Source organism: Nelusetta ayraudi, unplaced genomic scaffold (genome assembly GCF_046127955.1).
Source record: "Nelusetta ayraudi isolate G7.1 ecotype Tasmania unplaced genomic scaffold, CSIRO-AGI_Nayr_v1 ptg000090l, whole genome shotgun sequence".
Lineage (NCBI taxonomy): Eukaryota > Metazoa > Chordata > Actinopteri > Tetraodontiformes > Monacanthidae > Nelusetta > Nelusetta ayraudi.
The window spans coordinates 2,860,001-2,887,504 of NW_027466140.1; the positions used below are offsets into that span (position 1 = coordinate 2,860,001).

A 27,504-nucleotide genomic window follows, 5' to 3' on the forward strand; every position below is an offset into this window, starting at 1 on the left:
ACCTTAAAGAAGTCAACCTCGTGTCTTGCGAGGTGTTTTCAAGCGAGCTTCTTTCGTCTGCCTCTGGTTTAGGAAAGCATGCGAACTTCCTGCTTGTGTATTGATCCTGATGCATCATTTTCGGCCTGGCTGTTTGTGTTGAAGCTAAAGAGATTTACTTTGTCGCTCCTCCTTAATTGTTTTCACAGCAAACAGGCGCAGAAACCAATGTGCCGAAGGCCCACCTGAGGCCATCATGCATCAGGCGGCAGCCACTGCCAGCGCAGTGACGTAAAAAATGGCCTTTGATTTAAAATCTATGGATTGTAACTTAAAGTAATTGAGAACCTTGTCTGGCAGGTTCATGCCTGACGCTGCTGCCGCTTGAGGAATGTGGCCGACACTCCTCAAAGCAAATCCAATCTGGCAGATTTTCAAGCCGCTGTCAAAAGCTTGCGGTACGGACAGATCCTGAGGTGTTTGTTCCACTGGGCGGCAGTCCTGGAGAGTCCTCATGATGGAAAGACATCAGGGGACACAGGAACTACTTCTCAATAAGAATATCTTTTATATTCTATATCTTACTTTTTTAGCTTAGCATGTGTGCAATATGAATATTGCATTTATATTTTTAGGTTTTCTTTCTGTGTTAAAGCCGAGTCCGAATCCTCAAAAAATTTGTTATGCTTGCATAATGACAACAAAGTTGAACCTTTTGACAGATGGCACACAGACTATTTTGGTGGATCAAAATTACTGCAATATGCAGTCAAAGCCTTCTGGCTATGGATCTATCAAAACCAGGACCTCCCAGTCTATAGTTGGACACTCGAGGCCGCTGTCACACTGAAGAAGACGCAGCAAAATGAGACGCTATAAAGTGAAAAAACAAACAAACAAAGGACAAAACAAAACGGTTGCAAGGTCTGATTTAAATTCTGCACGAGCGGCAAAACAAACGCACATTTATCTTTTTATGCCAGCTTCTCTGAGCCTGTTGTCCTCCAGTGAACGTTTCACTTTGTTGTCATTTTGCCTCGGTGTTTCTTTTTTGTCTTCACAAAACCTCGGTCTACTGTGAAAGTTCCCACGTGGCGTGTTTAATAAATCCTTTTTATTTTCCTCGGACAAATCTCTGCTTTAGCTCCGGTTTATCTCGGGCTTTTTCTTGTTTTCCCTCTCGTGCTGCTTCCCCGCGCCTCTGTTTTCACACCGAAATTTTAAAGACTTAAGAGGTTCTCTTCCATTTAATTCCCAGTTTCTCAAATCAAATCTTACATCCGCCCACCGACCCATCCACCCCTCCATCCATCCATCCACCTCACCACAGAGCGAGCTCCACTGCTGGCGGCTGCTTCCAGGCTGTTCCTGTAACAAGCCCTCAAGGTTTTCTTCTCCTCCTCTCCGACCCTTCCCTGTGCAATTGGTCCAACGGTGTGGATCACGTCTGCGGAGATGCAGGCAGAAAAACAAACAGGCCTTTTTCTTCCACCGATATGATGAGAACATACAATAATGAAAAACAATGAACACACCAAAGTATTTTTTAGTCATTATTTGTTCTTTTTACGCAGGCGGATGCGTCACAGTTGTATGTGTGACGTGTTCATGCTGCCATGTGTTAGATGTAATCTCAGAACAGTGCAGTAGCACGTCAGGGATTCCATATTCGCTGAATTGACTCGGACACATACACAAAACTTCAACTTCAAAATTTTAAATTCCTAATTGCGTGTTTATTGCTCCCCGTTGACAGTGTCATTGAGTTTGTATTTCTCTTCTGAAGAAGACATTTGACTTCATAATTTTGAGCTGGTGGGTTTTCTCTTTTCTTTTCTAATTTTCTGTTCTTTTTTTTTCTTTTCCCCTGCGCTGGTCTCTGGAAATAAGAAGCAGTTCGATTCCACCGAATGAATAAATAAACAGAGTGAATGGATGATAGGGAGAGAAATGAGAAAACAGTGTCGACGGAGCAACAGCCACACAAACCCTCAGCGTGTTGTCAGAGTGCCTTAACACATCAGTACACACAAATAACAGCTCATTAAAATCACTTTTGATGGCAACACAGGGAGCTCCAGTAATTCACTCTTACAAATACAAGTTTTATTGACTACCCTCTGAATTCACAATGCATGTGATAAACCTGCTGAAAAAACAGTGTGTTTTACTTGAAGTCTAACATGATCTGTAACCATGTAAATGGTATTAATATCATGTATATAAAGATTATTATTTCACTTGCTTTAAACTAAGGTGGCCTCCTGTACACACATGCAACTGCTGAGCAACACCTGGTGCACCTTAATGCTGCCAATATGCTTTTATTACACAGCAGGGAACCACGTTCATCCATTCTCAGGACTTGATTATTTATTCTGACCCCGAGGCCAGATAGAAATTGGAAACAGGTCTTGTGGGTATTGTGCATTGTCAGCCAGGAATCTGTTTGCAAAATGACCTGAAACTCGACTTCAATGCCTCTAAATGTGGAATGAAAGGCACCAAGTAGATTCTGGTTTACTTTTTAGCTCCCTAGTCAGGTACGGGCGAGTCAAAGATGAATTTCACTTTAAACTCATAAATTGTTCTCTTTAAATGCTAATTTTGTGTTGTGTGTGAGAATTGTATTTGGTTTCCCTTTGTATCTCTTTCTGCAGCTTCGTGTCGGCTCCTTGACGAAATCACACTTAATCTCAGCATCGACAAGACGCTTAAAGTAAAATAAATATAAATACATGTAATGTGAATATTTTTTTTGCCTCAAACCTTTCATCATATGATGTATGTGTTCTGTTATAGTGCTGTCACTGATCTAACACAAACTATGGTATAGATTACACAAGGAGACAGCATGTAAGCGTGATGTTTGTGAGTGCAGCTGCCTCCAGTGGCTTGCTGTGCGAAGGTGTATCCCCACTTTTCTCTCATGTTTAAATTATTCACAGCAGAGAGTTGTGTTTTGGAGAACATATTTCCTCCGACTGCACTGCTGAATTAAGTCATTTTTTCCCTTTTCTTTTAAAAAAAAATAATATATATATATATATAAATATATATTCAATATCTCCCCGTCCTTCTATAATGATTACACAGGCAGCCAGGATGTGCTCTGATGCCTGCGTGTGTCCCCTGGATGAAAGTCTGCACTACAGACTCGCGTTGCTCCAAAGATATGGATTCAAAGGAACTTGTCTGAATAATCTGACACTCCTTCAAACTAGTGGCTGATGAAGGAGAGCCTGGTCCCTGAGAAATCACTTTACGCCGCATGCTTCTAAGATAATAATATTCTCCTGTTGCATAAGTTATCAAATATTTACGCTGTATCTGCTCCAGCAGCGGAACACTTTCACAACAAAACTTATCTGTTATGGCCGAGACAAAAAAAAATTCCCCTCGTACTTGCCCATATTTTGTGTGTGTTCCTGCAGCCTGTCTATAGTAACGCATTATCTTTGTCATTGGAACACACACCCTATCAATCTAACACTAACACCAGATAACCCCGATGACTCTCTTTTCTATCAAGATGTGTTTAGATCTTGAACAGCTTATCGCCGCCCTGTCTGCAGGTCTCGTTACAAGCCGACAGCCCAACATCAGTCAGAGACGCCTTATTTTCGCCAGTCCTTGAACAGTAACCGGATCACTCAGTCCCATCCTGCTCATCCATACTGCCACCCTACAAAGGAGAGTGTTTTCATTTAGGACTCCGTGGAGACCATTCCAAGTCAGTTTCAGTAAATGTGTGGCGAAACTACTAGAGAAACGGAAGATGAAGAAGAAGGAAAAAAAAAAGGAATCAACTGTGTGCCTTCATGAGTTCAGTGTAGACGCAACTATCCTAACAGCTTTATTGGAAATTAATGGCTTTTTCCACCTCAAATGAAGAATTAAAAATGGCATTGGATGCTTTTCTAGGTGGAAAATATGTCTTCATTTTATTGACTTACTTTACTTCTGACTGGCTTTGGCAGGAGTTTAGTGAGCCGTGACCTCCTCGCTGGTAAGGTGCTTGTATTGCCGTCCAGCTAGTTAGAACAAATGGGAATGGCCTATTGCAAGAGGCAGAGAGTTTGTTCAATCAGCCCTTAAGTTGGAAAACACTTTCAATCGGGAGGTGGACAATCAAACCCCGAAGCGGTGGGTTGGAACTGGTTCACACAAATACTTTGCAGTTGTGTTGGAATTAAACCATCTTTCGAAAGAAAATGTTAATGTAAAATAAATCCTAATTCTCTTTCAAACAAAGTCCTTAAACTCAACAGTTTAGATTCCAGCAGCAACGACCAGCCATGACCCATTGAACAGTTCCATTTCAACTGACCCACACATAACCACAAGGTTCCAATATAGAATCTTCTTAACTATATTCTCGCTGTAACGCTGATAAATCAGGCGCACTGCATTCAATAACAGAGTGACCCAGAAAGAGCAGCGCGCATAGACTTAAATAACCACCATTACCATATTTCCATCACACCTATTAAGCCTTATGGGTCTTACAGGACTGTGAAGAGCGTTTAGAAAGCTCATCACACTCACACGCCGGGGGCTGCAGCCACCTAAAGCATGACGTGATGGTAAACAGAACACTTTAGTGTGGGAAAGATAATCAATAGTGGCAGAGAAATCATACAGGGAAAGATTATCTGAAAAATAGGAAATAAAGACAGATCTAAAAGGCACAAACAAACGCAAAGTATGCAAAGTGGACATCTGATGTAGGCAAGGTTGGCAAAGCAACCTCCAGCAGTTTGGTCACCAGTGGGTTGTTAGGAATGTGATGACATATGAATTTAACAGTGACAATGACTAATAAAGAAACATTGCCAGAAATAAGGCACGGTGACAGACGGTAGCGGACAAGTTGACATTAGTGTGACAAGCAAAGCGACAGCTACTCTGAAGTAGCTGCAGAAGAACCGACAGAAAACCCAACATTAAACTGTCACCCGAGACCAAACAGCCCCAGAAAGAAACAGCTGAAACTATCAAGTTGAGAGCCTCCGAGAACCGACTGCGGGCTGATTCACAGTTGTGATTCACCACTGCAAGTGCAGCAACGTTTTTATTTATAGTACCTGACCATGCGGCACATTGCTCTTTAAATAGCGATGGAGACAGATTAGAACATGCGAATTAGTGAAAATGCACAGCGGCGAAGCACTTTCAGCTGCAGCCGCTCAAACAAGCAGCTGGGAGGGCAGAAGGAGAAAAACAATTGTGCTAGTACAATTCAAATGACACATTCCACATTCCAATAATATTCCTATTTTGAGATTGTTATTTTTCACACTGGACTCTAGTGGTGCAGCACTGATTACATAAAAAAGCACAACAAAAAAACAAAACAAAACCCTACACATGTCTGGATACAGCTGTTTTAGCTCTCTGTTTACACCCTCCAGTAGAAAAGTACAGTTTCTGCGAGCTGCTGGCAATCGTTTCCATTTCCATTCCACATGTTTAAAATCTAAAAAACCAAAAAAAAAAAAAAGTGAGACAGCAAGGTGGTCTGAGACAGAGGATCAAAAATCTGGAATGGATCAGCGCCCTTTGTGACATCATAAAGGGTTGATTTCCAGAACTGCCCACTGTGAAAAGTGGCACGGGCAAAAGCAGAAAAAGACGGCCTCGACCAATTTTCACAGACGCAGCAGCGACGCATTTTCTGTTTGAAAACATTTGAAAAGTGTAATAACACTTTAATAACAGCGAAACCTTGACACGTTGAGAGAAATTCTGTGCGCATGTTAAATTGTTTCTCTGATCGTTTATCTCGGGAGCTGGAGTGTGCAACGTGAGTCACCGCTTTTAGACGCATCAGTGCGGCGCTCGCTCAGCACTGGCCAGGTTCAAGACTCGGCCACGCGCGTTTCCAAATGGCGTGTGTGTGTGTGTGCGCGCGTGTGCATGTGCAGGTCACTCTGTGGTCATTCATCTGCATGTCATTCGCTAAATGTCAGTGTGACCCCCTCAACACACACACGCACACTTTTGTGCTGCAACGTGCTTAACCTGAACCCACTAATTTTTTGTTGTTCGCCTCTCTCTCTCTCTTTCTCTCTCTCTTTCTCTCTCTCTCTCTCCGTCCCATCACTCCACCTCCCTGTTTGTCTCTCTGCGTCCTTTGTCATCACTCTTCTCCTCACCTCCCTGCTTTGGCCATTACCTCACCCGGTCCTCCCACCTCTCCTCTCACCCCCATTACCTTCCCCTCCACATCGCCCCTTGGCCATCCCCCCCAATCCCATCGCTTTACTCCCTCTTCTCCCTCGTCCGTGCCACTCTTCCATTATCCTCCCTGGCCCTGCATCCTTGCCCTCCCTCCCACCACCAAACGCCCGGCCCTCGATCCATTAGACATTCCTCTTACCCGCCCCCCTCACCCCCTCACCCCCCACTCTCTCTCTGTCACCTGAGGTAGACACTTCTGTCAGGAGTCAGCCTTATTTACCGCCTCGCTTTGCTCCTGTTTACATTATCGATCGGCAGGGTTGCTTTAGTTCCACAATACATCAACACCTCCCCATCGAAAACCTCCACGCCAACCTCGCTCTTCCTGCCGGCGGAAAACACCAGGGGAGGGAGGGAGGCAGGTAAGGAGAGAGGCGGTGAGGTGGAGGGGAGCAGAAAGCTAGCAGAGCCTGCTGGGGATGTGAGGGGGATTTATGTGTGAAGGGGCGAACGTGTCGGGTGGTGTGCACGGAACACGTGTCTGAAAACAGGCGGCGGAGGGGGTGTGACATGAAAGAGTGCGTGTGTGTGTGAGTTTGCATGTATCTAAAAGCACCAACAAAGGCATTACAGGCACTTTTGCATCATTTATAGCTGAAGGTCTGAGGAAAAAATTCAAAAAGTCATAACTTCAAAGCCACTTCTTTTTTCTCCTGCACCATCCCTGTGGTACGAGCAGCAATTCATTCAGCTGCATTCAGTGGAAATGAACAGCATTGCTCATTAATTTTAGCTAAACAAACAGATTTAGTACATTTTCCAAATATTATCATCATCTATAATATTATATGTTGTTTACAAATAAAGCTGATTATGCTGAGTGTAAAAATAAAAAAAGCAGTTTGCTATGGACTCTAGCATTTCGCTAGAGCACATTTCGGAGGAGCAGTGGCGGTGAGACTGTGATAGTTGTGCTCGGGGCTGTTACACCATCAGAGTCTCGCAGCAGCAGCTCATGCCGAGCATCAACATGACGACACAAATGCAGCGTCTCGCTGCCACTCAGCCCGGCTCCAGGTGAAGGGGCCAGCTCATTCCGCTGATTGCTGTGGGACGGCGCAGACAATTTGTTTGGGCCAACCGAGTTCTCGCAACACTAAATTATTCCTATCAGGCTTTGTGCTCAGGGACACAATTACTGCTCGATAACATGATTCACTACAGCTCCATTGCCAGATTTCCACACAAAGTTTGTTTTGCGTCCAGGCTCAACACGCAATTTAATGTTTCAGAGTTAATTTCTCATTTCCTATTTTTATGGCGTCAAACAATAGTCATATTATCTCAAGAAAAATTAAAGAAAATCAGTTTTTTTTGCTATATTATATTAAATTAATCCCTGCTTTCTTTTTTTTCCTCAGAGACTCCGTCTATTCTTTTTTGTTCTTCTGTACGTGTAAGTTCACACTATGCTGCCTTATCTCAATAATCCTAGTTGTAAATATATTATGCACTACTACGCATGCACAAATATGTTATGCAGAATTACTTTGGAAAAATCGATTCCCTGTGATGACAAGAATATAGCATTATGACATCTTAGCCTTTGAGCTGATTACTAAACTCCAGATCAAATTCAAACAACAACTTCATCCAACCTCTATTCTTCCATTCATCCAGCTCACTTAATGATTTTCCGAGTTCAGATGAGGATGCCAATAAATAAGCTGTGCATGGAAGACATTAATAGAACATATCTTTAAAACCACCGTCTATTGTACTGTCTTAAAGCTAGTAGACCCGAGGACAGTGATTGTTAGAATCGTGCCATTGTTAGGACTCGAGGCGGCACAACAAGATGACAGTGAGCGCAGGTGTGAATGTGCAGGTTAACGCACACAAAAGCAAGTCGGTGTTGTGAATTTTCTAGACGAGAGGTTTTTGAATCAATTGAACAATGGCGTTGGATGTTGAAGCACAAAGACCTCCTGGCAGCACACCTTATTCCAGACTCATTGAGAACATATGATATGCATCCAGTGGACACAAATACATTTCCTGCCATGTAGTTCCCAGCTGCATGTGCAATGTAATAATGGAGACCCCTGAGAGAGCAGAATATTACTTTCTGATGTTTAAAACAAAGAAACATATGTGTGTATCTATGCGCGCGCGCACACACACACACACACACACACACACACACACACGTATTCTTTTTTTTTTCATGGCTGTGACATGAAATAAGCTCATAATGCCTGCATGCTATCATGCCGTTACAGGGTGTCATGTGCGCGTGTTAAGTGTGCAAGGAGTGGATTTATGACATGCAAATGGCTTTAAATACCAGACCAGGCAGGTGGACGTCATGAGCTTGAGCCGCGGACCAACGGCGGACTCTGAGGTTGAACGTTTCAGTGACGCATTCTGAGGAGCGGAGATCGACCTTCAGAGAAGAAGGGTGGAGAATCGCGACCCGGCGTCGAACACGCGTTAGCCTCTTGATTTATTTTGACAAGCGACTCTTCAGTGACTGGTGGACGTTACAGCATCGGTTCCATTAAGTCATAAAGTAGAAGACAACTGGAACTAGAGCATCGTGTGGGAATGTAAAAGCGTAATTAAATAAAGCATTGATTTTTTTTTTTTATTGTTCCACTGCAGCCTTAAATTGGAATGATTATTATGAGGTTACCTTATAAAGATGCCACATGTATTAAATTAGCCAGAATTTGTTTTTATAGTTAGTTCAGGCTAATGATGTCTACAGCGACCTCTGTTGCTAGATATTTTCATTCTTCTCCCTCATTTTGTTCTGTTAATTGGAGCCATCTTCTCTAAGACAGCGCTCACAAAAAAGCTATTGTTCCGCGTGGTTTTCTTCAGTGTTACGCCCCAAGTACAAGGCGGTGTCAGATCAGCGAGAGCAGGATATTGACGAGCCCTTTCATCAGCGTGAAACATCATGAATCAATCATTAAAACGAGATTACCAGTACAAAACAGAAACTCCGTTTAGCCGGACTGCAGAGAGACCAGACAAAGGACCAGATTTACTTTCATTTACAGACAAGGCTTGACGCAGGTTTAACAATTGGCAGGCTGAGAAAATACTCCGACACAAAGTGAAACCTTTCAAAGTCAAAGACCCACTAATCGTCACATCCCTTGGGATGTGACGATTTAGTTCAAATGCGGAGGAGGCTGAGCAGCAGCAGCAGTGCTTCAATTGGGAATTATTGGGTGATGTAAGCCAGTCAAACCCGCAACCTTCTTGCTGCACCACCATGTCGCCCCTATTTTAAAAAAAAACTTTTCTGAAAGAAAAAAAGGAAAACAGCTCACGAAAAAAAAAAAAAAAAAAAAACTGGGCTGCGAACCACCACTTGAGAAACGCTGATCCAGCCACTGATGCTGAGTGCCAGGCCAGGGAGGCAGCGGGCGCCGGTTAAACATTCTTTGCTGTGACTCGGCAGGTGATCAAACTCACAACCTCTCACTCTGAGGGAAGACACTCGACCACAAGGCCGAACTGGTGAAACCAGCAGCACGAAAGGAAGGAGGAGGAGCACAGTGAGTGACATGGGTTCACACTGTGTGTGTGATGCATCTCATAAGTGGGCGTCACGCTGGCAGGAACCTTAAGAGAACTCGACTGGCCGCCATCCGGTTGACGCCCGCCTTTGTCCGCGCTCTCTTTTGTCCTGACTGTTTTTTGCTATCGGAGCGTTGCCGATGTTTCGGGCCGGGCCCACCTCCTCCTCCGCCTCCAGCTCCGCCCCCGTATTGACCTCCAATTTTCACCTGGGAGGCCGCGAGTCACCGCTCCCGTTGTCCTTTTCTCAACGCCCGTCCGTCCTCCGTCCTCCCCCCTTGATGCCTCCTCCCTCTCCCCAAGCCTCCATCTGTCCCTCGCCCCTCTCCCTTTATTTGCCTTTAAAGAAGTAGCGCGCAGTTAAAAGGGGCTGGCTGCTCCTTTGTGCGCTTTGGCCCACAGTTTGTGCTCAGCGAAGCGATCTGCACCTCTTAAATCCCGACGCTGGCCCGGGCTCAAAAGGAAGGCTGGGGTCTTGTAAAGGGCCCTTCAGCTTGCCCTCTCTCCTACCACCTTTTCTGTGGGCGGAAAAGACAGCGGGGCGGTTCCTCTCAACAGGAGGACAAGGCCGGACCAAACGGGGAACAACATGCCTGCGTTGGAAGGCGCGGAGATAAATTCTTTTCATCAAAAAAGCGCTTCTGGCTCTGCAACTCTCCCAGAGCCGCACAACACTGGAGCCTTTTCCCCCCTTCAAGGAGAATGAATTAAGCAAGCGAATTAACACCAGTCGTGCTGCTGCCGGTGGAGTTGCAATCATCATCATCACCCTCATCATCCTCATCAGCAGCAGCAGTACGGCGTTCATCATCAGTATCAGCGATGACAGCTTCGATAAAGCTTTTTAACACTTTGAGCGATCTCACTGCTGACGCCGTGGCAAGAGGAAGCAAAGATGTCGACAACCTTGTTAAAAAAAAAAAAAAGGAGGAGCTGGAAAGAAAAAAAAAAAATCCAAACTCAACTAGCGAGGTATCACAGCGTGCGAGTCTGTAGCCCAGAGCCTTGTCAAGTCTCGAGCACGAGCAAAGACACCTCGCTGCTGACGACGAACAGAAGGGAGGAGGTGAGAGTCGAGGCGGGGGGAAGATGGGAGCGAGATACGAGGGGAGACGATGATGATGAGGAAGAAGACGAGGAAGAGGAGAGGGGGTGGGGGAGGGGCTGGCGAGGGTGCAAATACAGAAGTTTGAAAGAGCCGAGAAAAAGAGGGGGGAAAAAAGGCGAGTGGGGTGGTTGGAGGGGGTGGAGAGGGTGGAAAGTGGCAGAAGAAAGGTGGCTACAGAAGATGAGAGAAGAAGAGGAAAACAAGGTGTTTAAGCCGGCGACGGCAACAGGCAGAGCCGTCGCGTCTTCAAAGAAAGAGAAACAGAGCGCGGGAGGATGGAGGATGGAGGATGGAGGAGGGGGGTTGGCAGGTGGGGGTGGGGGTGGTGGTGACAGGCGAGGCAGAGAGATGGAGGTCTTGGAGGAGAGGAAGAAGAGGGGGAGCCTGGGAGAGCGAGCTGCAGTGAGGATTTTAATTAGCGGTAATTGGTCACTGAGGGAACAGAAACTGGGAGACGGGGAGGGAAGAGCGGCCCCGCAAAAAGAGCCGCCGCTTGACAGAGTGATATCTCTCTCGCTTTGTACCTCTCCTCTTCCTTCAGCACTTCCTCTTTCTGGGCTTTTTTCCCCCTTCTTTTTGCCGCCTCCGTCTTCACTCCCTCTGACAACTCTGACTGCGTGACTTCCGCCCGTCTCAACACTTTTTCAGCAATCTTATCTTTTATAAGGGGAAAGACGGAACAAGACTTAACAAAACAAAGCAGATTTTCAATCAAAACACGGTTTACAGTTTGGATGAGAAGAGTTCCGCCCGTCGTTCCAGTCGAGACCATTTGGAGCGTTCGCATTGACTGGATGCATGAGATCGCTGCACATCCGACTCAGACGGATTAATTGGCCGACCGAATAATCAGCTGGATTTATGATATTTGAAGATAATCAGCGTCAGCTAATGCCTGCACTGGGGCGGACCAAATAAACAAACTGGCCTGATGTTTGTGTCTGTTCAAGAAGATGCTAAATGCTGCTGTTAAGTCCATGACTCATTTGCATTCACTCTATTCATAACAGTTATTTGAGTTTGGATTAATTTTGGATAGTTTAGACACTAATCTATATGAGAAATAATGAGCAGAATGTCTCTAACTAGAAAAACTGAGGCAATCTCTATTTTCAAATAATTCTGCAGCAATGTTTACTAGTGCAGTGTTTTGCCCCTCATACATATCAACAACAGTGGGAGATTTAAAATAAATAAATAAATTTAAAAAAAAAAAACAACGCCACAAATCAGTCGACAGGAAAGCAGCGGGGAGAAAAACTGAAATATATTGAGTGCGTCTGAAAGAACTGCAGACATGAAATAAGCAAAAACATTCAATTGAGTAAAATCAAGTCAAATAAATGCTCCAAGGACTTCATACTGGGATGCCAATCAAGTGCAATGACAGCTGGAGCAGCCGCCAAGACTCAAGGTCAGCTGATGCAGGGGAATATCATTAAGGGAAACGAGAATGCTGCATAACACTGTATGTACTTAAGTTCACGAGCTAAACTGCCTCTGACTTCTTCCCAATCTCTCCATTTTTTTTTATTTGGCATCACCTTGAATCTAAATACATGCTTTCACACGATCACATGGACATCCTGTCCTGTCAGCCAATGATCAGCCATGAAGTCAGACTTTATACATTAGCGGGACTTGCGGTCACGAACACGGCATTGACATTATTGTAGCCTTTAAGATGGAGTTTGCGCATGGTAATTATACCCTCCAATCCAGTTCATATTAAAAGCACTGACCTCGGGTTTTACCTCGCCGCTCCGCTAGATTTCCTTTTAGTTTCAGGATTTTTCCAATTTACATTTTATTAATTTATTCATTTTTTTTTCAACGAGAGGAGCTGGAAAACTCGCCGGCGGCCCCACAAAATAATGCAGCTTTGATACGTTCATGAGGAACTACAAAGGCGTGCCGTTGTCTGCCGGCATATTAATTTATCTCCCCCATTTTAGTTTACGCGCGCGTTTTTTTTCCTCCTTCCGCGCGGCGGCGATTACACACCAGTAACTCACAAATGCCTGGCCCGCACGTCTCCGTACGTATCGACTTCGGCGGGGCCGAACGCTGCCGTACACTGGATGTGAATAATAACGAGGCTGCCGTCCCCGTGTCGTCAATAATCTCTCCCTCTGCCAGTCTCCTCAGAGCCGTCCGCGGGGCACCGTCCCTCCCCGGTGTGTGACACCACAGTAACAAGGCGTCCGCGGCAGGGGAGAGCAGGGGGCCGGCTGGGGAACGGCTGTGTTTATCGGTACACAGGTGAGCTCTGGGGCGCCGGGGTTGTCGGGACAACACATTCAGCCCACGCTCCCGTCTCTGACAACCCCACAAAACACGCGTAAAACATTCACACTCACACACACGCACACACCTGTGACCGCGGTCGAGGCTGCCAACAGTACGACAGAAGCAGTCAAATCCAGCAGACACTCTGCCAGATCTGTGTACACCAGGCATGACAGTCATCACTTCGCACAATGGCAGAGAGATAAAATTGCTTTTCTCTGTTGTTGTACTGTACCTGATTTTACAGCAAGAAATTGAAAAAAAAAATCCAAACTGTCACTTGAAGGGTCCACTTCAGGCTGGTAGTGCATAAACCCAGGGGAAAATACCAATGTAGCATTTCAAAATAAAGCTCCTCCAAAAATTGTCACTTTCCAGTTATAATGTACTTGATTTTAGATAAAGATTTTGGGGGAAATTCCCACTGCAATGTCACTCCATGGTTCCATTTCAGGCTCCTAGTACACCAACCAATGAAGGAAATTACCAAATTCCAAAATTTGGAGGAATTTTGTATTGAAATGCTACATCAGAATTCTGAAATTGAGTGGGGGGGGGGCATCCTGGGTTTGTGTACTACCAGCCTTGAGTGGACCCTTGCAGTGACTATTAGGAATTTTCCTAAAATATTGATCTGAAATCAAGTCCAGAGAAAAGCAAATCAATCTATTTTTTTATATTCTATCTTTCTTTTTTGCCACTGTGCGAAGTGATTACCATAATGGCTGGCGTCTGCCGGCTTTGTCATTTGGTGCACGTCTTACAGCGAGCGCCGTCCGCGGCACTTCAGCAAAAAGTGGTGAAAGCGGCCGCGCAGTCCGATCTCCAGCTGTAATTGAGCCCCAAATGAAACGGCGCACCGCCAAAACTTCCCTGATTGCACATTTATACGCCTTTAGCTTTTTCGGATAACGCCATCCCAGGCGCAGATTACTCTGTAATTTTCCCAGCTGCCGTGTGTCAACATACCCATATTGCATGCAACTCTTGCTAAAGAGTTCCTCAGGTGTTGCTAGGTTACGGCGCTGAGATGCAGCGAGATAAAGGGGGGCTGCTGCGGGATGGCTTCGACGGACACTCTGACGGCGGCTCCCCCTTGAAAATTTGGCGACGTGTGAGTCAGAGCCCCCCATCCCCCGCCGCCCTCGAAAAATTCCTGCATCTGTCGACGTGCGCACACAAATCACGATCAAAGAATTGGCCGGAAGATTGGACCTGTCTCTCAAGCCCCCTGCCTTTTCTTGCTGTCAGGATGCATTTTCCATCCTGTGCTCCTTTTCCATTTCGCTGCTCTCACACGGCTCCTCCGCCAGGATTTGTTATCCCCCTTTAGCCTCCCGTCCATTGTTGCCGCTTCACCCCTCCCTACCTCATTCTCCCTCCCTGCCGCCACGAGGTAATCAGGCCCCGTTGTGACTGCTTAAGCGGCGGGGCGGTCACGTGTTGAATTATTCCGGGGACATTGTATTTTGAGCGAGAGCGCGGCTCCGGAGCACATGGCGGGCAACATCCCTCCCTGCATATGCAGATGAGGGTGAAAAGCCTCACACACACACACACACACACACACACACACACACACACACACACACACACACACACACACACACACACACACACACACAGGCACTCAGCCGGCCGGCCGGGCCGGTCAAACACATCTGGTGCTGGCAGACAGTCACAGGTGGCCTCGGAGGGTGGCAGCATCACGATGAGCATCGCACACAGCGGATACAAATGTAGGTCGACCTCACTTCGCGCAACAGAGGTGCAAATAAATAAAGCGCCGGGAGTACAGTGGCACACTTCACAATGAAATACGTCGAGTTGAGAGGGAAGAGGCAGGGGCTCAGTCGCAGCTACGCTCATCTAAACACAAGGCGGCAACGCACCCAAACTCACACGCACAGAATGCGAGAGCTCCCCTTAATTCCCTTCTATTTATAGCGTCCCTCACGTCCGTAATCTAACCTACGCTGTTTATTTTTATTTGTATTTTTTATGACTGCTCCACTCTTTTTTATCTACCTCTTCTGCTCCCGCGCCTCACGCCGCCTTGAGCGTGTCTTTATCAGGCCTCTTCTTTCTCTCCTCTCTCCTTTTCACTGAGAACTGAAAGTCTCCCTGGAAGCAAAAAGCCCATAACACAGTGTCGGTGCGCCTTTAACGTTTCTCTCACAAACACATGCGCATGGGCGGACACGCACACACACACACGCACACGCACACACAGACACACACACACACACACAGAGGCAGACTGGAGCGAACACATTCTGTATATTAGTGCTATCTTAAGGGAGTTGATGCGCTGAAGCAGGTCTGGAGATGAAAGTTGCTGCTCACAGGCTTGAGCCGCATGTAACACTGAACCAGCGGGCAAGTCTGGAGATCGTCCTGAATAGTCAGATGTTGCACACGTGAGTGGCTGCTATAAAACTTTCATTTATTTTTCGTGAAGCCAAACTGTACTGATAAGGATCCCTGTGCAATCTGCCTCCTTCCCATTTCCATTTCGCCACTGTCCCTCTGCCCGCGCTAGCTGCCAAAATGACGGCGTTCTCACGACTGAATGCAGCCATTCAGCAGTCTTGAGCCTGTCACTGTCCTCCTCAGCCATTCATCCATGTCCTGGAGCTGCTGTCCCATGAGGCGGCTCATCTTACAGCATCATCCTCCTTAACCACCGTCACTGTCTGGCTCCAGGGGAAGCCTCTACACAGGAAGTGCCCAATTCATCACGACGCCTCACTTAACACACGCACTTCCTGCTGAGGTTAGAGCGGAAAGTTGGTCCTGCACCACATTGTTTTCAGTCTCATTTGTTTGTTGTTCATTGAAAATGTTTTAGTCTCCCCTGTGTGGAAAGTTAATTCCAATACCCAAGGCTGAGCTAGATGAGTGTCACATAGCATTACAATGAATAATGTGTATTGATTTCTCTAAAATAAAGTAACTAATGGATGATATAGTGAACAGGGAAACTCTGGAAATATATTCTACTTCCTATTTTCGACTTATAATATAACCTTCCCAAGACAAGACAAGAAGGAAAAAAAAAAGGCAATTCTTGACCTGAAGGTCAAAGGAAATACACTAAAACCTTGAATGAAAAAAAGACAGCTGCATCCTCAGAAGTGGCTCCTGTTTTTTCAGTGGCAATTTAAATTTTTTGTCACAGAATATATGGTTTGGTTGGCAATGAATTTGTTATAATTGTTATAAAAGCATTCTTCTCCTCCATTGCCTTCCAGAATAGCAATTTGTCTTGAAAATGCTAGTGAGTATGCGGTTCAAGGGTTCGTGGCTGCTGTGTTAATGCACAGTATTTTAAAGCCGAGCGGAAAGGAAAATTAAATCTTTAAGCCACAAATTGCCAACGCTTTACCTCTAGAGCCCCCTTGCATTAAAGGCTTGGTGGTTATTTGAAAATGTCATTTTGTGCTCTTGGAGCATGTAATTGCAATTTGGAATTATTTTGATATTTCAAATAAAGATCATAATTTAATAGAAAACAAAGGCGACACGGCAACTACTTTTTCCTCCACGGTTCTCAAACCATTCTGAGGTTCCAAGAAGCAGGGAAAAAACAATTCCTGGGTTTACAGCTGCAGCAGACAGAGGAGGTGGCGAGCATCAATAACTCCAAGCAGCTACAAAACACAGGCACAGAGGCTTTGATCCTGGCAGTGCAAGAACGGGCACTAGATCCAGTGAGGCAGGGGTCTACAGGAGTAGACAGCAGCCGAGGTGCAGAAACATCCCTGATATATCCAATGTGACGTGTCTGAACATCCAGAACGTAGTAACAGGGCCTGTAAGCATGGACAAGGTGCGCTCAGACGGCATATCTAAGGTCCTGGGATTGTTCACAGTAGAATCCATGCTGAGTATCGATTAGATCTCCCCAAATCCCAGTGGAACCCGCAGAGAAAAAATATCCAGTAGGGCTTTGAGCTCCAGACTGACAAGCAGCTGCTTGTCGACCAACTAGTGCAGGCTGGAGGTCAACAGGAGGAGGAGAGGGATCATCTCTGGGATAAACAAACACAGGAATGAAAAGCAGAGAAGCATCAAATGGAACAAACATGGAACAGGAGGTCCAGAGTGGCCCGTGTCTGGCTTGAGACATGAGGGCTAAGACCGCAGGACATGTGGTCTCCGTATACTTGGTGCATGAATATGCAGCCGAGTCACAGCGAAGTTTCTGCAGGAAAACGTCTGTTATTCTCCGTCGGTTGTACACAAAGACTGGCAACACAACAACCGTGCCAAAGTGAAACCGAAAAACCTTTACTTACCGTCTGTATAGGTGGGCTGCAGAGTGCATCATAAACGTCAAGCCTCAATGTCAACAGTTTAGGACGCGAGCCAAAATGAATTGTCAATCACCTGTCAGATACTTTTTACACCAAAGGCAGTTTGTCCACTTGGTTTCCTCCTTTTTCGCTGATATATTACTTAGTATTCCTTCTTTTTATTGCAACTTCCCTTTTTTTTTTTAATGACTCATGATGGAGTCCAGTGTCAAGGCTGCGCGAATGACAGGACCGAGATCTTCTGAGTCATTGTTTGGATAGATTTTTGGGAACAGCTACAAGTGTTACTACTGTGCAGTCGCCATGCTATAGATTGGTTTGATTTGATTCGGGTAATTTATTTAAAAGCTCTTATGTGCTTATATAAATTTATGATGACCAGCCACTTTGCAGTGTCAATCACTGTCAAGTCCACATCTTAGTGGATCTCATGAGTAACGGCAACGCTGAAGACGAATGTCCCTGACAGCCCAAGGGAGGCTGGAACGGCTCTTCATACACAGAGAGAGAGAGGGAGTGTGGTTTCCGAGTGAAAGGGAAAGTGGATGATACTTGATAAGGCAGTAGTGAGATTCAATGAGCTTCCTAACTTCACAATATACCTTTGTGATGACAGGGGGAACCCAGCGGCGCAATAAGCAGAACCGCAGGATTTGACAGAATAATGGTCAAAGTGACTCGCTGCCGTTTCGGAATAAGACGCAGCGTGTGAGCGTCTCGCTGCAGCCCCGTTCGCTTCGCTCCGTGACTGCTCAATTTCGCAATAAATCCATTACTTGCTTAGCAGACTGGCCCACAGGATGACGCGTCGAGGCCGGCTGCTATTCAAGCCGCACAGACGCTCTCGCTCGAGACAACCGGACAAGGATCTCTGGAATAAAACACCTGAAAAAGCCCTGCCCGTCACGCCGCTCTTCAGTTTTGATGCAGCGCACATCGGAACCGAGTGACACTTAATAACTGTGTTTCACTTTGCTCCAAATGGAAGTCAGCACCATTATTACAGATGGGCTGATGCCAGTGGAGGTTTAGGTTACAAATGGAAAAGGACCTTCACCAGTGGCAAAACAAAAGTGAAGCTGATTTGAACAAAGTTGTATATGTGTTTTGTAACAACTACTAGAGCCCTGCTGCAACCACGGACATGACTAATACCAGACATATATTTTTAACCCTTATGACTTTTTTTGTTTTGTTTTTTTTCTGCATTGGGCTGTTAACCTTATATTTAGTCGGTGCAGCGCTTGCTGTTGTTTTCCTACCAAAATCCATACATCACTGTCAACCCCGTCCCTCCCTCCTCCCCTACACACACACGTAAAACCTGGAGGCAGCCCAGTAAAATCCATACTGAGCAACCACGCTGGGGGCTGAAAGTTTCAGGAGCGCCTTAACATTTAATACTCACACTTGGCTGGGAGACCGTAGCCACCGGTGATCTTGGCCTCTCCGGTGTCGCAGCCCTGGAGGGTGGAGCATTCCTTTTTGAGCAGCGGCCCTGCAGCGCGGTGGATCGCTCCGTCCACTGGGGGTGGTGGGAGGGGATACAGGATATTAGGCAGCTGACACGTACGTGTTAAAAAAAAACCCAACAACAACAAAGATTGATTTGGTATGATCGCCAAAATGTAAAAGAGAAAACCTGCGGCAAATTTGTTGATCTTTAACCATTTAATTGGAATCATTTTATCCTTAAATCTCAGTGGACTATTCTACTATTGAATGTGACGTCCACACAGCTGGAAACTGTCTCTAATGTTTGTCTGCACATTACAATATCGATACGTAATGCATGTTGATTATACGCAGGCTCAAATAGTCGCAGCCCACGGGCAGCAGAGAGTAAACATTATCCTGCCAGAAATTAATATTAATAGAATCTGACTGGAGGGACAATTAAGTAGTTGTGTCCACTTAATGAATATTTATCGACGGTAGAATATTTCTGTACTATGTTTTTTTTTGTCTAAAATCAAGCATGTGTTTGCAAAAGAAAAATGGTAAAAAAAATAAATAAATACTATATTAAAATTCTTTAAATGTCATCTCCTGAGACTGCAAGCAAATGTAAATAACTTTAACATTTGGCATATTTTCCAGCTGGAGGCAAAAGCATTTCCCTTCTTTCTTGAAATAACTATTGGCTGAGTATGAGAACTGTCTCTCACATTACTCGCAATTTTGAAAGTCATTTGAAAGCTTTGCCTTCTTTAAAAACAACAAAAAACATTGGCACCCTCACCGACACTTTTGGCATGAATAAAAAACAAAAAACAAAACACGGACTGAAACTGCGGGGAAATCATTTGACGCACAGTGAGACAACTGGAAGAAAATCACTCCTGTGACTCCAGAGGGACTTTGAATGTCATCATTTGTGCTCCCAGCTTGTGCGTCAGTCAGTCACTTCATTATTTCCATGCGTTTAAGCCGCTCGCTGCTGTAACTTCAGACACACGACGTGTTAGAAAGAAAGAAAAAAAAAAAAGTTGGGTGTAAACAATCCATAACGCGCCCCGACTGAGTCACATCAGTCATCGGTGATTTTTGTCACGACACTGCGAGACTTGTCAAGCACTTGTCGGATAGAAAAAAAAAAAAAAAAAAAAAAATAGCACGGCAACAGCTGCCCATATGTCACGGCTCACTGACGTTGGCCTGTGGCGCTCGCCTGTGCCTCACTGTATCCAGAGCAGCTGCCACCGCTGTGTTTTTCACCACGCTGAGTGGCTGCGGGCGGGGGTCTAGTGTTATCTGAACTTTATTGGTTAAGCCGGCGTATCGCATGCGGTGCGGAGCCGCGGCGTGCTGTGTCACACTGCGCCGCGCTGAACTGGGCCACACTGTGCGCTAAGCACAAGTGTGAGGGTGTGAAAGGTGAGCTGGGAGAGACGGCGGCTACCTCCTGGGGGGGTGCACAAACCAAACAAGCACGCGTCTGTGAGGTATCGCTGGCGAGTGTATATCTTTCTCCAAGCATGTGTGCGTTCTGGGTCGACTGTATGTGTGGCCGGGATTATGCGACAGCCGCACACACACACACACGCGCATTAAATTTGAAGCAGCCCAAGTTTGAAATACAGAACAAGTGTGATAAGAGCGAGAGATGAAGGGGGCAGGGGGATGAGGAGGAGGGGGACAGCGAGGGGGGAGGGTGGGGGAGAGCGGCAAATGTAAAAGTAGTCTGCGGGGAGATAAGGAAACAAGCAAAGAAAAACAGAATCAGAAGAGATACGGGAGGGAAATGGGACTGAAACATTAACCTACAATACCTTTTGTTTTGCTTCACGCTTTGTGTTCCGACAGATAAATGCAGCCGTGGGGCTACAAGTCTGTTTGTGCATCTTTGCAAAGGTGAAAAAAACCCAAAACAAATGCCATTTTTATGCGCAGTCAAACTGGCAACCGGGCACATTATGCGGTTTGTTGTCTCAATATTTTGGTTTGTGCCATGTGTCTATCTGGTGACGAGCCCACAGGAAGCCGCTGGGCCAGAAACTTCCACTCTGTCCATCGCATTCGTTCGCATGCCAGTCGAATTTGTCACTCGTAGTTCGACTGACTTGGGGCTTCCTTTTTTGGAGCGGCGTGACATCAGCTGTGTGTCACCACCCATGTGGCGCGCACTCTGGCATGTAGCGTCGTCTTTGCCAAAGCCAAAGTCAAGTGAAAACACGTTTTCCACAGCCAATAACCTTCGCTGTTGTTTTCAGTTCTTCCCTCCGTGTACAAAGCCCGACCACCTGTCGCTCTAACTAAAAGCCCTTATAACAGCGTCAATGCTAATCTCTTTAGCATCAGCCTTTGTCTACAGCTCAGGTGCGGCTTGTCCTTTCAGCTATTGTTGCACTTGAAAAAAAAAAAAGCAGCACAAAGGCTCTTGCACCTTGTGCTTCTTGGTCTGTACAGGAAGCTGACTGCAAGGCTACGTCTGAGATATGCATAACCTTGAGCTACAGACAAGCTCGCATTTTTTCTTCTTCTCCATATTGCCAGTCTAGTCAGGATTCACTGCTGTGCCATGTCTGGTTGGAATTTCTGAATAAGTTTCCTTTTTTTTTGTTACTTTTTAAAAAAGTTAAATTGTAGTTGAACGAGCTGTCCAACCACTGACCCAGAAAATGATTCCAGAGTATCAGAGACCCTGCACGCACAACTGTACCGAGTGTGAACTTTGCTGTATTTCGGTTGGGTAGCTCCTTGTCAAGAAGCGAAGAGAAAAGATGGAGCTCGTTCCTGAAGCATCTGCAACTCAGCGTGAATCTGTGGAGCAGGTTAATGAATATCTGCGCAGCTTCTCGTCCCCCCCGTGTGGCTCCTGCCCCCTTCCATACACAGACCTGGCTCTGTGTTCGCAGTGGATGAAGACTTCCCACATTAGCCGTCTTCCAGCCACTGGTAACTTCGGACTCGGTTGGAGACAGTGTAATGGCCCAGCGTGAGCCGCGCACGCCACTGTGCAGCTTCAGACTTCTGTCACTTCCGTACAGGCAGAAAAACTGAGGGGAATTTTTTGCTAGCTAGGGGAGCCGCGAATCAAAGATTTATGTGAAGTCGTTCTGAACCTTCATCGCAGCGCCGACACAGCACAAGCACACATCTATTAGTCAAGGAAGGACTGTGAACAAGAGAAGCAATATTTATATCTTTAAGTTTTAGAACCTACAGCGTATCTCCCCGGAGTGTCTCTCGAGCACCCAGAGGGCAAAATGCTCGGTTTGAAACCTTGAAATGATTCATAAACAAGGAAAAGATGAAGAACTTTCTGCAACTGTCACTCAAGGAAGGGGTCTGTTGAGAACACGCACTTGCTGAGCACCATAGAAATAAGAGAGTTATTTCTATGGACACGTGACTGGTCATGTGACACTGCTGAGGTGATCAGAAACCAGCAAAGACAGGTAGAAGTTCATTTTAGGGCTGGATTATATATTAATTTTACTGCCTAAATTTGAACCCTTGTTTTTCAACAAAGTTAAAAGTTATGCATTCCTGAAAATTATGTTTATTGTTTAATGTAATTCATTTAATGTAACTTAAAAGTTGTACCAGCAAGGTCTTGTTATATTAAATATCTGATTGATTTTGGGTTTTTTTTTTGTTTGAAAAACAGAAAAGCTTTACTTTCATGTATAATAATTCTTCTCCCCTTTAAGTATCTCAGCTACACACCAGAGGTGAACGACGCCTTCGGCACAGCGGCGTAATTACCCAGTCAAAGGACACTTGTTCTTCAAATCCCTCCGACTGTCAATACCTGCGACACGTAATGCATTCGACACGCACCAAACAGATTGCAATGAATAAACCATGAATTCAATCCATGTTACACAACGGTATATAAAAAAAACCTTTTCAGGCAGTCATTTCCATATTAAAAAAACAGAGCATTAATTATTTAGCCTTCATTAGAGTACAAAAAAATCACGTAATTCCTCCCGTCGAAGCGCAGGGGGTTGAGAGACGGGGAACAGAATGCAAACAGCGGAGGGATGGAGAGACTCAGACAGAGATGAGACGGGGACTAAAGGAGATTAGAAACCAAGGGGGAGATAAATACAAAGCTGAGGTTTTGGAGGGGAGGACGGATGAAGAGGTGGCACAATAGACAGAGGGATACAAACGGAGGAGTGGGAGCGCTGGCTGTTGACTCTTTAGAACAGCAGACGACCGGTCGGCTTCGCTGTTGTCATTTTTCACCACATAGGTGCCGCGGTGACTGACTGCGGGTGTGGGAAGCAGGGAGGGAGGAGGGAGGGGAGGTGAGGGGAGGCACTGGGAGGTGATAATTGGCGATATGCTTACCTGGCAAGGAGCCTACAACCCCAAGCCAGGCACACAAACAAGTGGAGAAGGGTGCACGTACGCACTCCTACACACACACACACAATGACACCCGCCTGCAATGTTATACAGCAGGACAGGCTTCACCTCCTGTGAACCAGCGACACCGCACACTTACTAACACCTTACTAACGCTGAATACGCGTACGAACGCACACGCGCACGCACAGGTAGATTGACATTAGCGTGAAACCCAATCCCAAGGTCTCTCCTATGGAATACTAATATGGCTGCCCTTGCCAGCTGACCTCTTATAGGCCAAACAGGCTGTCTGTCAAACTAATGGGGCGGAACGCGGGTATATTGCTTTCCCACAATCCCGCGGCAGAGCTCGGACACTCATTTACTCCAGTCAGCTTGTTGCCAAGGCAACGTTTAGGATGGGTTTGGTTGGTGGTGGTGGTGGTGGTGGGTGCATGCACACTTGCACTCTTGCCCGCACACACGCACCTCGCATCGCATGAATTAATATTCACGCGCAAACTTGAGCGTCTTTGCACACAAAAAGGTAGAAACCTGTTTAATGTTCCAGGGGATTCATACACGCACACATACACAACTGTTGCACAGGCAGGTGTGTACTGTCTGTCTACAACTTTAAATTTAAATTTAGGAAAGTGCACCAAGTGCCGTTTGCTGCTTGTCTCCTCCTAGCCCTCCAAAGCCGTCCGGCTGCTCTGCATTTATTCAAAGCTCGTTCTTCTTTGTGCTCTCGCTGTGAGAGGTGAGCAGACAATAGACCTGCTCTCCGCTGGCCTTTTCCTCCTCTCGCAGACAAGAGAAAAGACGAACAGAAGTAACACGAGGACCAAAAAGACGCCTTGGTATTTCTAACCTCGCCGTCGCGTGGGTAGACAGATTACAGGCGTCAGCAGGAGGTGAACTGTGGCTTTTTAGCTTTGCAAAAAAAATCTGGAGCGAGAAGATTAAGTTCTCTGCCGCAATGAGAAAAAAAATAAGTAGATGACATTTCTTTCTGGGATTACGCTCAAGTTTTGTGAGCAGTCATAACATCTAGATATAGGCTTCATAAGCTTTTGATTTGGCAGCTGAATCACATCCTGATCGCAGCGTCCCCCCCAGATCCTCAGCAGCCTCTGATCAACGCCAGGCTCTGTTTGATCAGGGAGCTGTTGTTGCACAAACACTGTACATAGCAGGTAAAGAGTTCCTGCAAGTGTGAATTTACATGTGTTGCTGAGCCGCTGGCGCCTCAAGGATCCACACTGGTTCACCGTGCCTGAGCGACATATGCTGTCTCTCCAGGAGGTCGTAAACAGGCGTATGAATATGCCGCTAATAGAGTTTTTGGGTAATTGACTTCATAAGGTTGCTCGAGTGGAGTTCCATGAAAAATAAAGATTTCACAATGGCTATAACACGGGGTCTTAATTTGATGAACTTACGGCACGGCGGCAAAGTTGTATGATTGTCGTCTGCTGCCAAGATTAAAAAAAAAGAAAAGAAAAAAAACACTAATACCGTAGCAAAATTTTGTAAAAAAAATTGCTTGTTGAAGTTGTTTATTTACTTGGAAAGTTTGGTCTTTAATTTATTGAATAATATTGTGCAATGAGTAATGCTGGACAAAGTAATAAGGTTTCTCTACCTTATAAACAGTTGAAAGGGTAAATGTCAGAATAACTCTGAACTACGTGCTTATATACAATATTTATTTTCACACGGCCCATTAAGGAGCCACGCAGCATGTACCACTGACAGACATTCACCCTGCGTGGCAGTCAGTCTTTCACTAGCAGCTTGTTCTTTCAAGTCCCTCCACATTTTCATTGTAGACACGATAACGTAGCAGGCAATGTTACATAATTTAGCGAAAGTACCACTTTTGATTAACGCCCACCTAGCACTGCCATCTCCTCCAACTGCTTGTAGCTGTGATGACGGCTCTTAAAAGCAGTGACTGGAGTACGGTAAGCCCCGGGCTAAATTCAAGGAGACAAAGAGGGAAGGGTGCCGTGAGAACCTCAGTCCAGTTTTAGCCGCCGTAAAGGGTGTAAAATGCAAACAGTCTTCAGTCATTAATTACAAAAAAGGAAAACACCCATCATGTATATACATATATATATATATATATATGCGTACGTATACATATATACAGCATATTTTTGTCTATCATTGACAAATTTATAATTTGTTTCCTATTTCCATTATTTTTATTTGTAAATGTTGCTCTTTATATTTGCATGTTAGAGTTTCACCATATTTTAAAACTCAACCCAACTGACTTTCATTTGGTTGATGAGTTTAGAAGTCCAGCGGAAAAGCAGCGGATTACATCAGAAATGCCAAAAGTAAGCACTGACGCTAGGCCTGCGTTTGCTCAAGTTCTACTGATATATGTGATATTTATTATTCACTATTTGTTTTTTATAACAGTGCGTTTGGCACGGGCAAACACACGAGCTGAGGTGCCGCTGTGTCCCTGTGTGAAGCGGAGGAACTGCGGTCTGAGCATTCATGCCAAGAAATATACTGTTTGAACCGGCAGATGGGATACAGATGGGTGAAAGAATACATCATTAATGAGGAAATATTAATTACATTACCTGCAGCGATTACGCGGAAGCAGACACACGTGTCTCCACACGGAGACTCGTTAATATTCATGCACAATAACTTAAATTCATCAATGATTTAACCCCTTGACACTGTGACAGTTGGGTATGATTATCATGTTCATTAGTCTTCTGTTTCTTACGCATGCATAAAGGTCAAATACATGAGACAGTTTTCTTTTTTTCCCGTTTTCCTTTGGAGACTTTGCAAAAATTCTACCAGGTCTACGATTTGGTTTGCCTGCTTAGGATATCAGGCAATGTCTGGGAGCCAAATCACTTCAGCGGCGATGGGAACATATGACAGAGACATTTCAAAGAGGATGCACTGTGAGCACGGTGTGGATGACACAGGCCATGTACAAATACAAGTTTCAGCTGTAAAACACAAGCCTAAAAATTTTTTTAAAAAAAATCAAGAATCATTCTAATCAAGAATGTGATTTTCAATAAGAGGAAACTGAGCAGACAGCTGCAGCGCTGCAGCGGCAGAGCAGCCATGGATTTCTCATGTGCATGTTGATTGAGCAGCACGTCAATAGTGTCGCTAGGCTTTACTCAAATTAGCATTTAAAAGTCCCATACTAAGCTAATTTTTACAGTGTTTCTATCCAATTGACCAACCTCAAAATTAATTAACAAAAAACTCTTATTGAAATTAGCCCTCTGTTTGCAGATGACGCTCAGCCTCCTACTGAGCGCTCAGCCTCCTACTTCCTGCTGTCTTTCACCTTTTGCATGCGTGTAATAGGAAAAGTTGAAAAAGGCCCGGGCCGGCCCAGCACGCAACCTTCATGTTCTTGCTTTCATTTGAAGAAACAAACAAACAAACAAAAATCAATTGAAGCATTGAAATGTAAAAATGGCAGACGAAAGCGCAGACATACGTTCAAAGGAGGTTATTTTCGGGCCTGTGATTTTGTTGTTGAGCCCGCCTGAGGTCAGCACCCTTCCACACTGGGCCACAGAAACAATATCGGCAGGTGTGCGTTTGATCTACCTGAATGACATTTTACCTAAGTGCCCTTGAGAGAGAGCGCGGCAAAGCGCCACAAGGACCGTTTGTTGCCTCACCACTGATGAAAGACACATGAAGCCGAATGGCTGCTCGCTCGCTCGCTGCAGCAAAGGATTCTAGCAAGGTGTAGCTGCAGCGCCGCTCTCGGATCTCGGCTGTCTATCGGAGTTTTACCACTTTCATCTCTCTTGTCTCCCAACAGTTCTCTCGCTTTTCCGCGCTCTCCTCTGTTTGAGGGATAAACTCACTCCTCCATCTCGTCGACTCCTACCACTCTCGCCAATTAACAACTTCTTTGGACTCTAAATTTCAACGCAAAAAGCCCCCAAAGACAGACACAGGAAAAATGAAAAGGAATACTGAACAGGAAGACAGACAGAACCTGTGTCTACAGAGATAAAAGAAGAACAAAATAAGTAGCTGTAGTTTGAGAAGAAGTAGCCCCTCGACATTTGATGTGGTTACACTGAACTGATTCTTTTTTTTTCTCCTTATGACCGAGGGGCTGCAAAAAAGAAAAAACACACAAACAGGCCTTTCATAGGCTGGAGCTCGCACAGTGTGATGCATGCACAACTCTCTCTCCCTCTCTGG

General features: G+C 45.4%; 1 protein-coding gene across 4 annotated transcripts in view; it reads right to left on the bottom strand.

Annotated features, from left to right (window-relative positions):
• macrod1 (mono-ADP ribosylhydrolase 1) overlaps window positions 1-27,504 on the bottom strand; it is a 98,797-nt gene that overhangs the window by 10,326 nt on the left and 60,967 nt on the right. For all 4 annotated transcript variants that reach the window (XR_012929010.1, XM_076046672.1, XM_076046671.1 and 1 more), the window contains exons 5-6: window positions 18,881-18,997; window positions 1,305-1,426 (exon numbers count right to left, since the gene is read on the bottom strand). Coding sequence is in view for 3 of the 4 variants with exons in the window: in XM_076046672.1 (XP_075902787.1) it covers window positions 1,305-1,426; window positions 18,881-18,997 (239 nt within the window). In the remaining variant the exon portion in view is untranslated. The remainder of the gene's footprint in view (window positions 1-1,304; window positions 1,427-18,880; window positions 18,998-27,504) is intronic.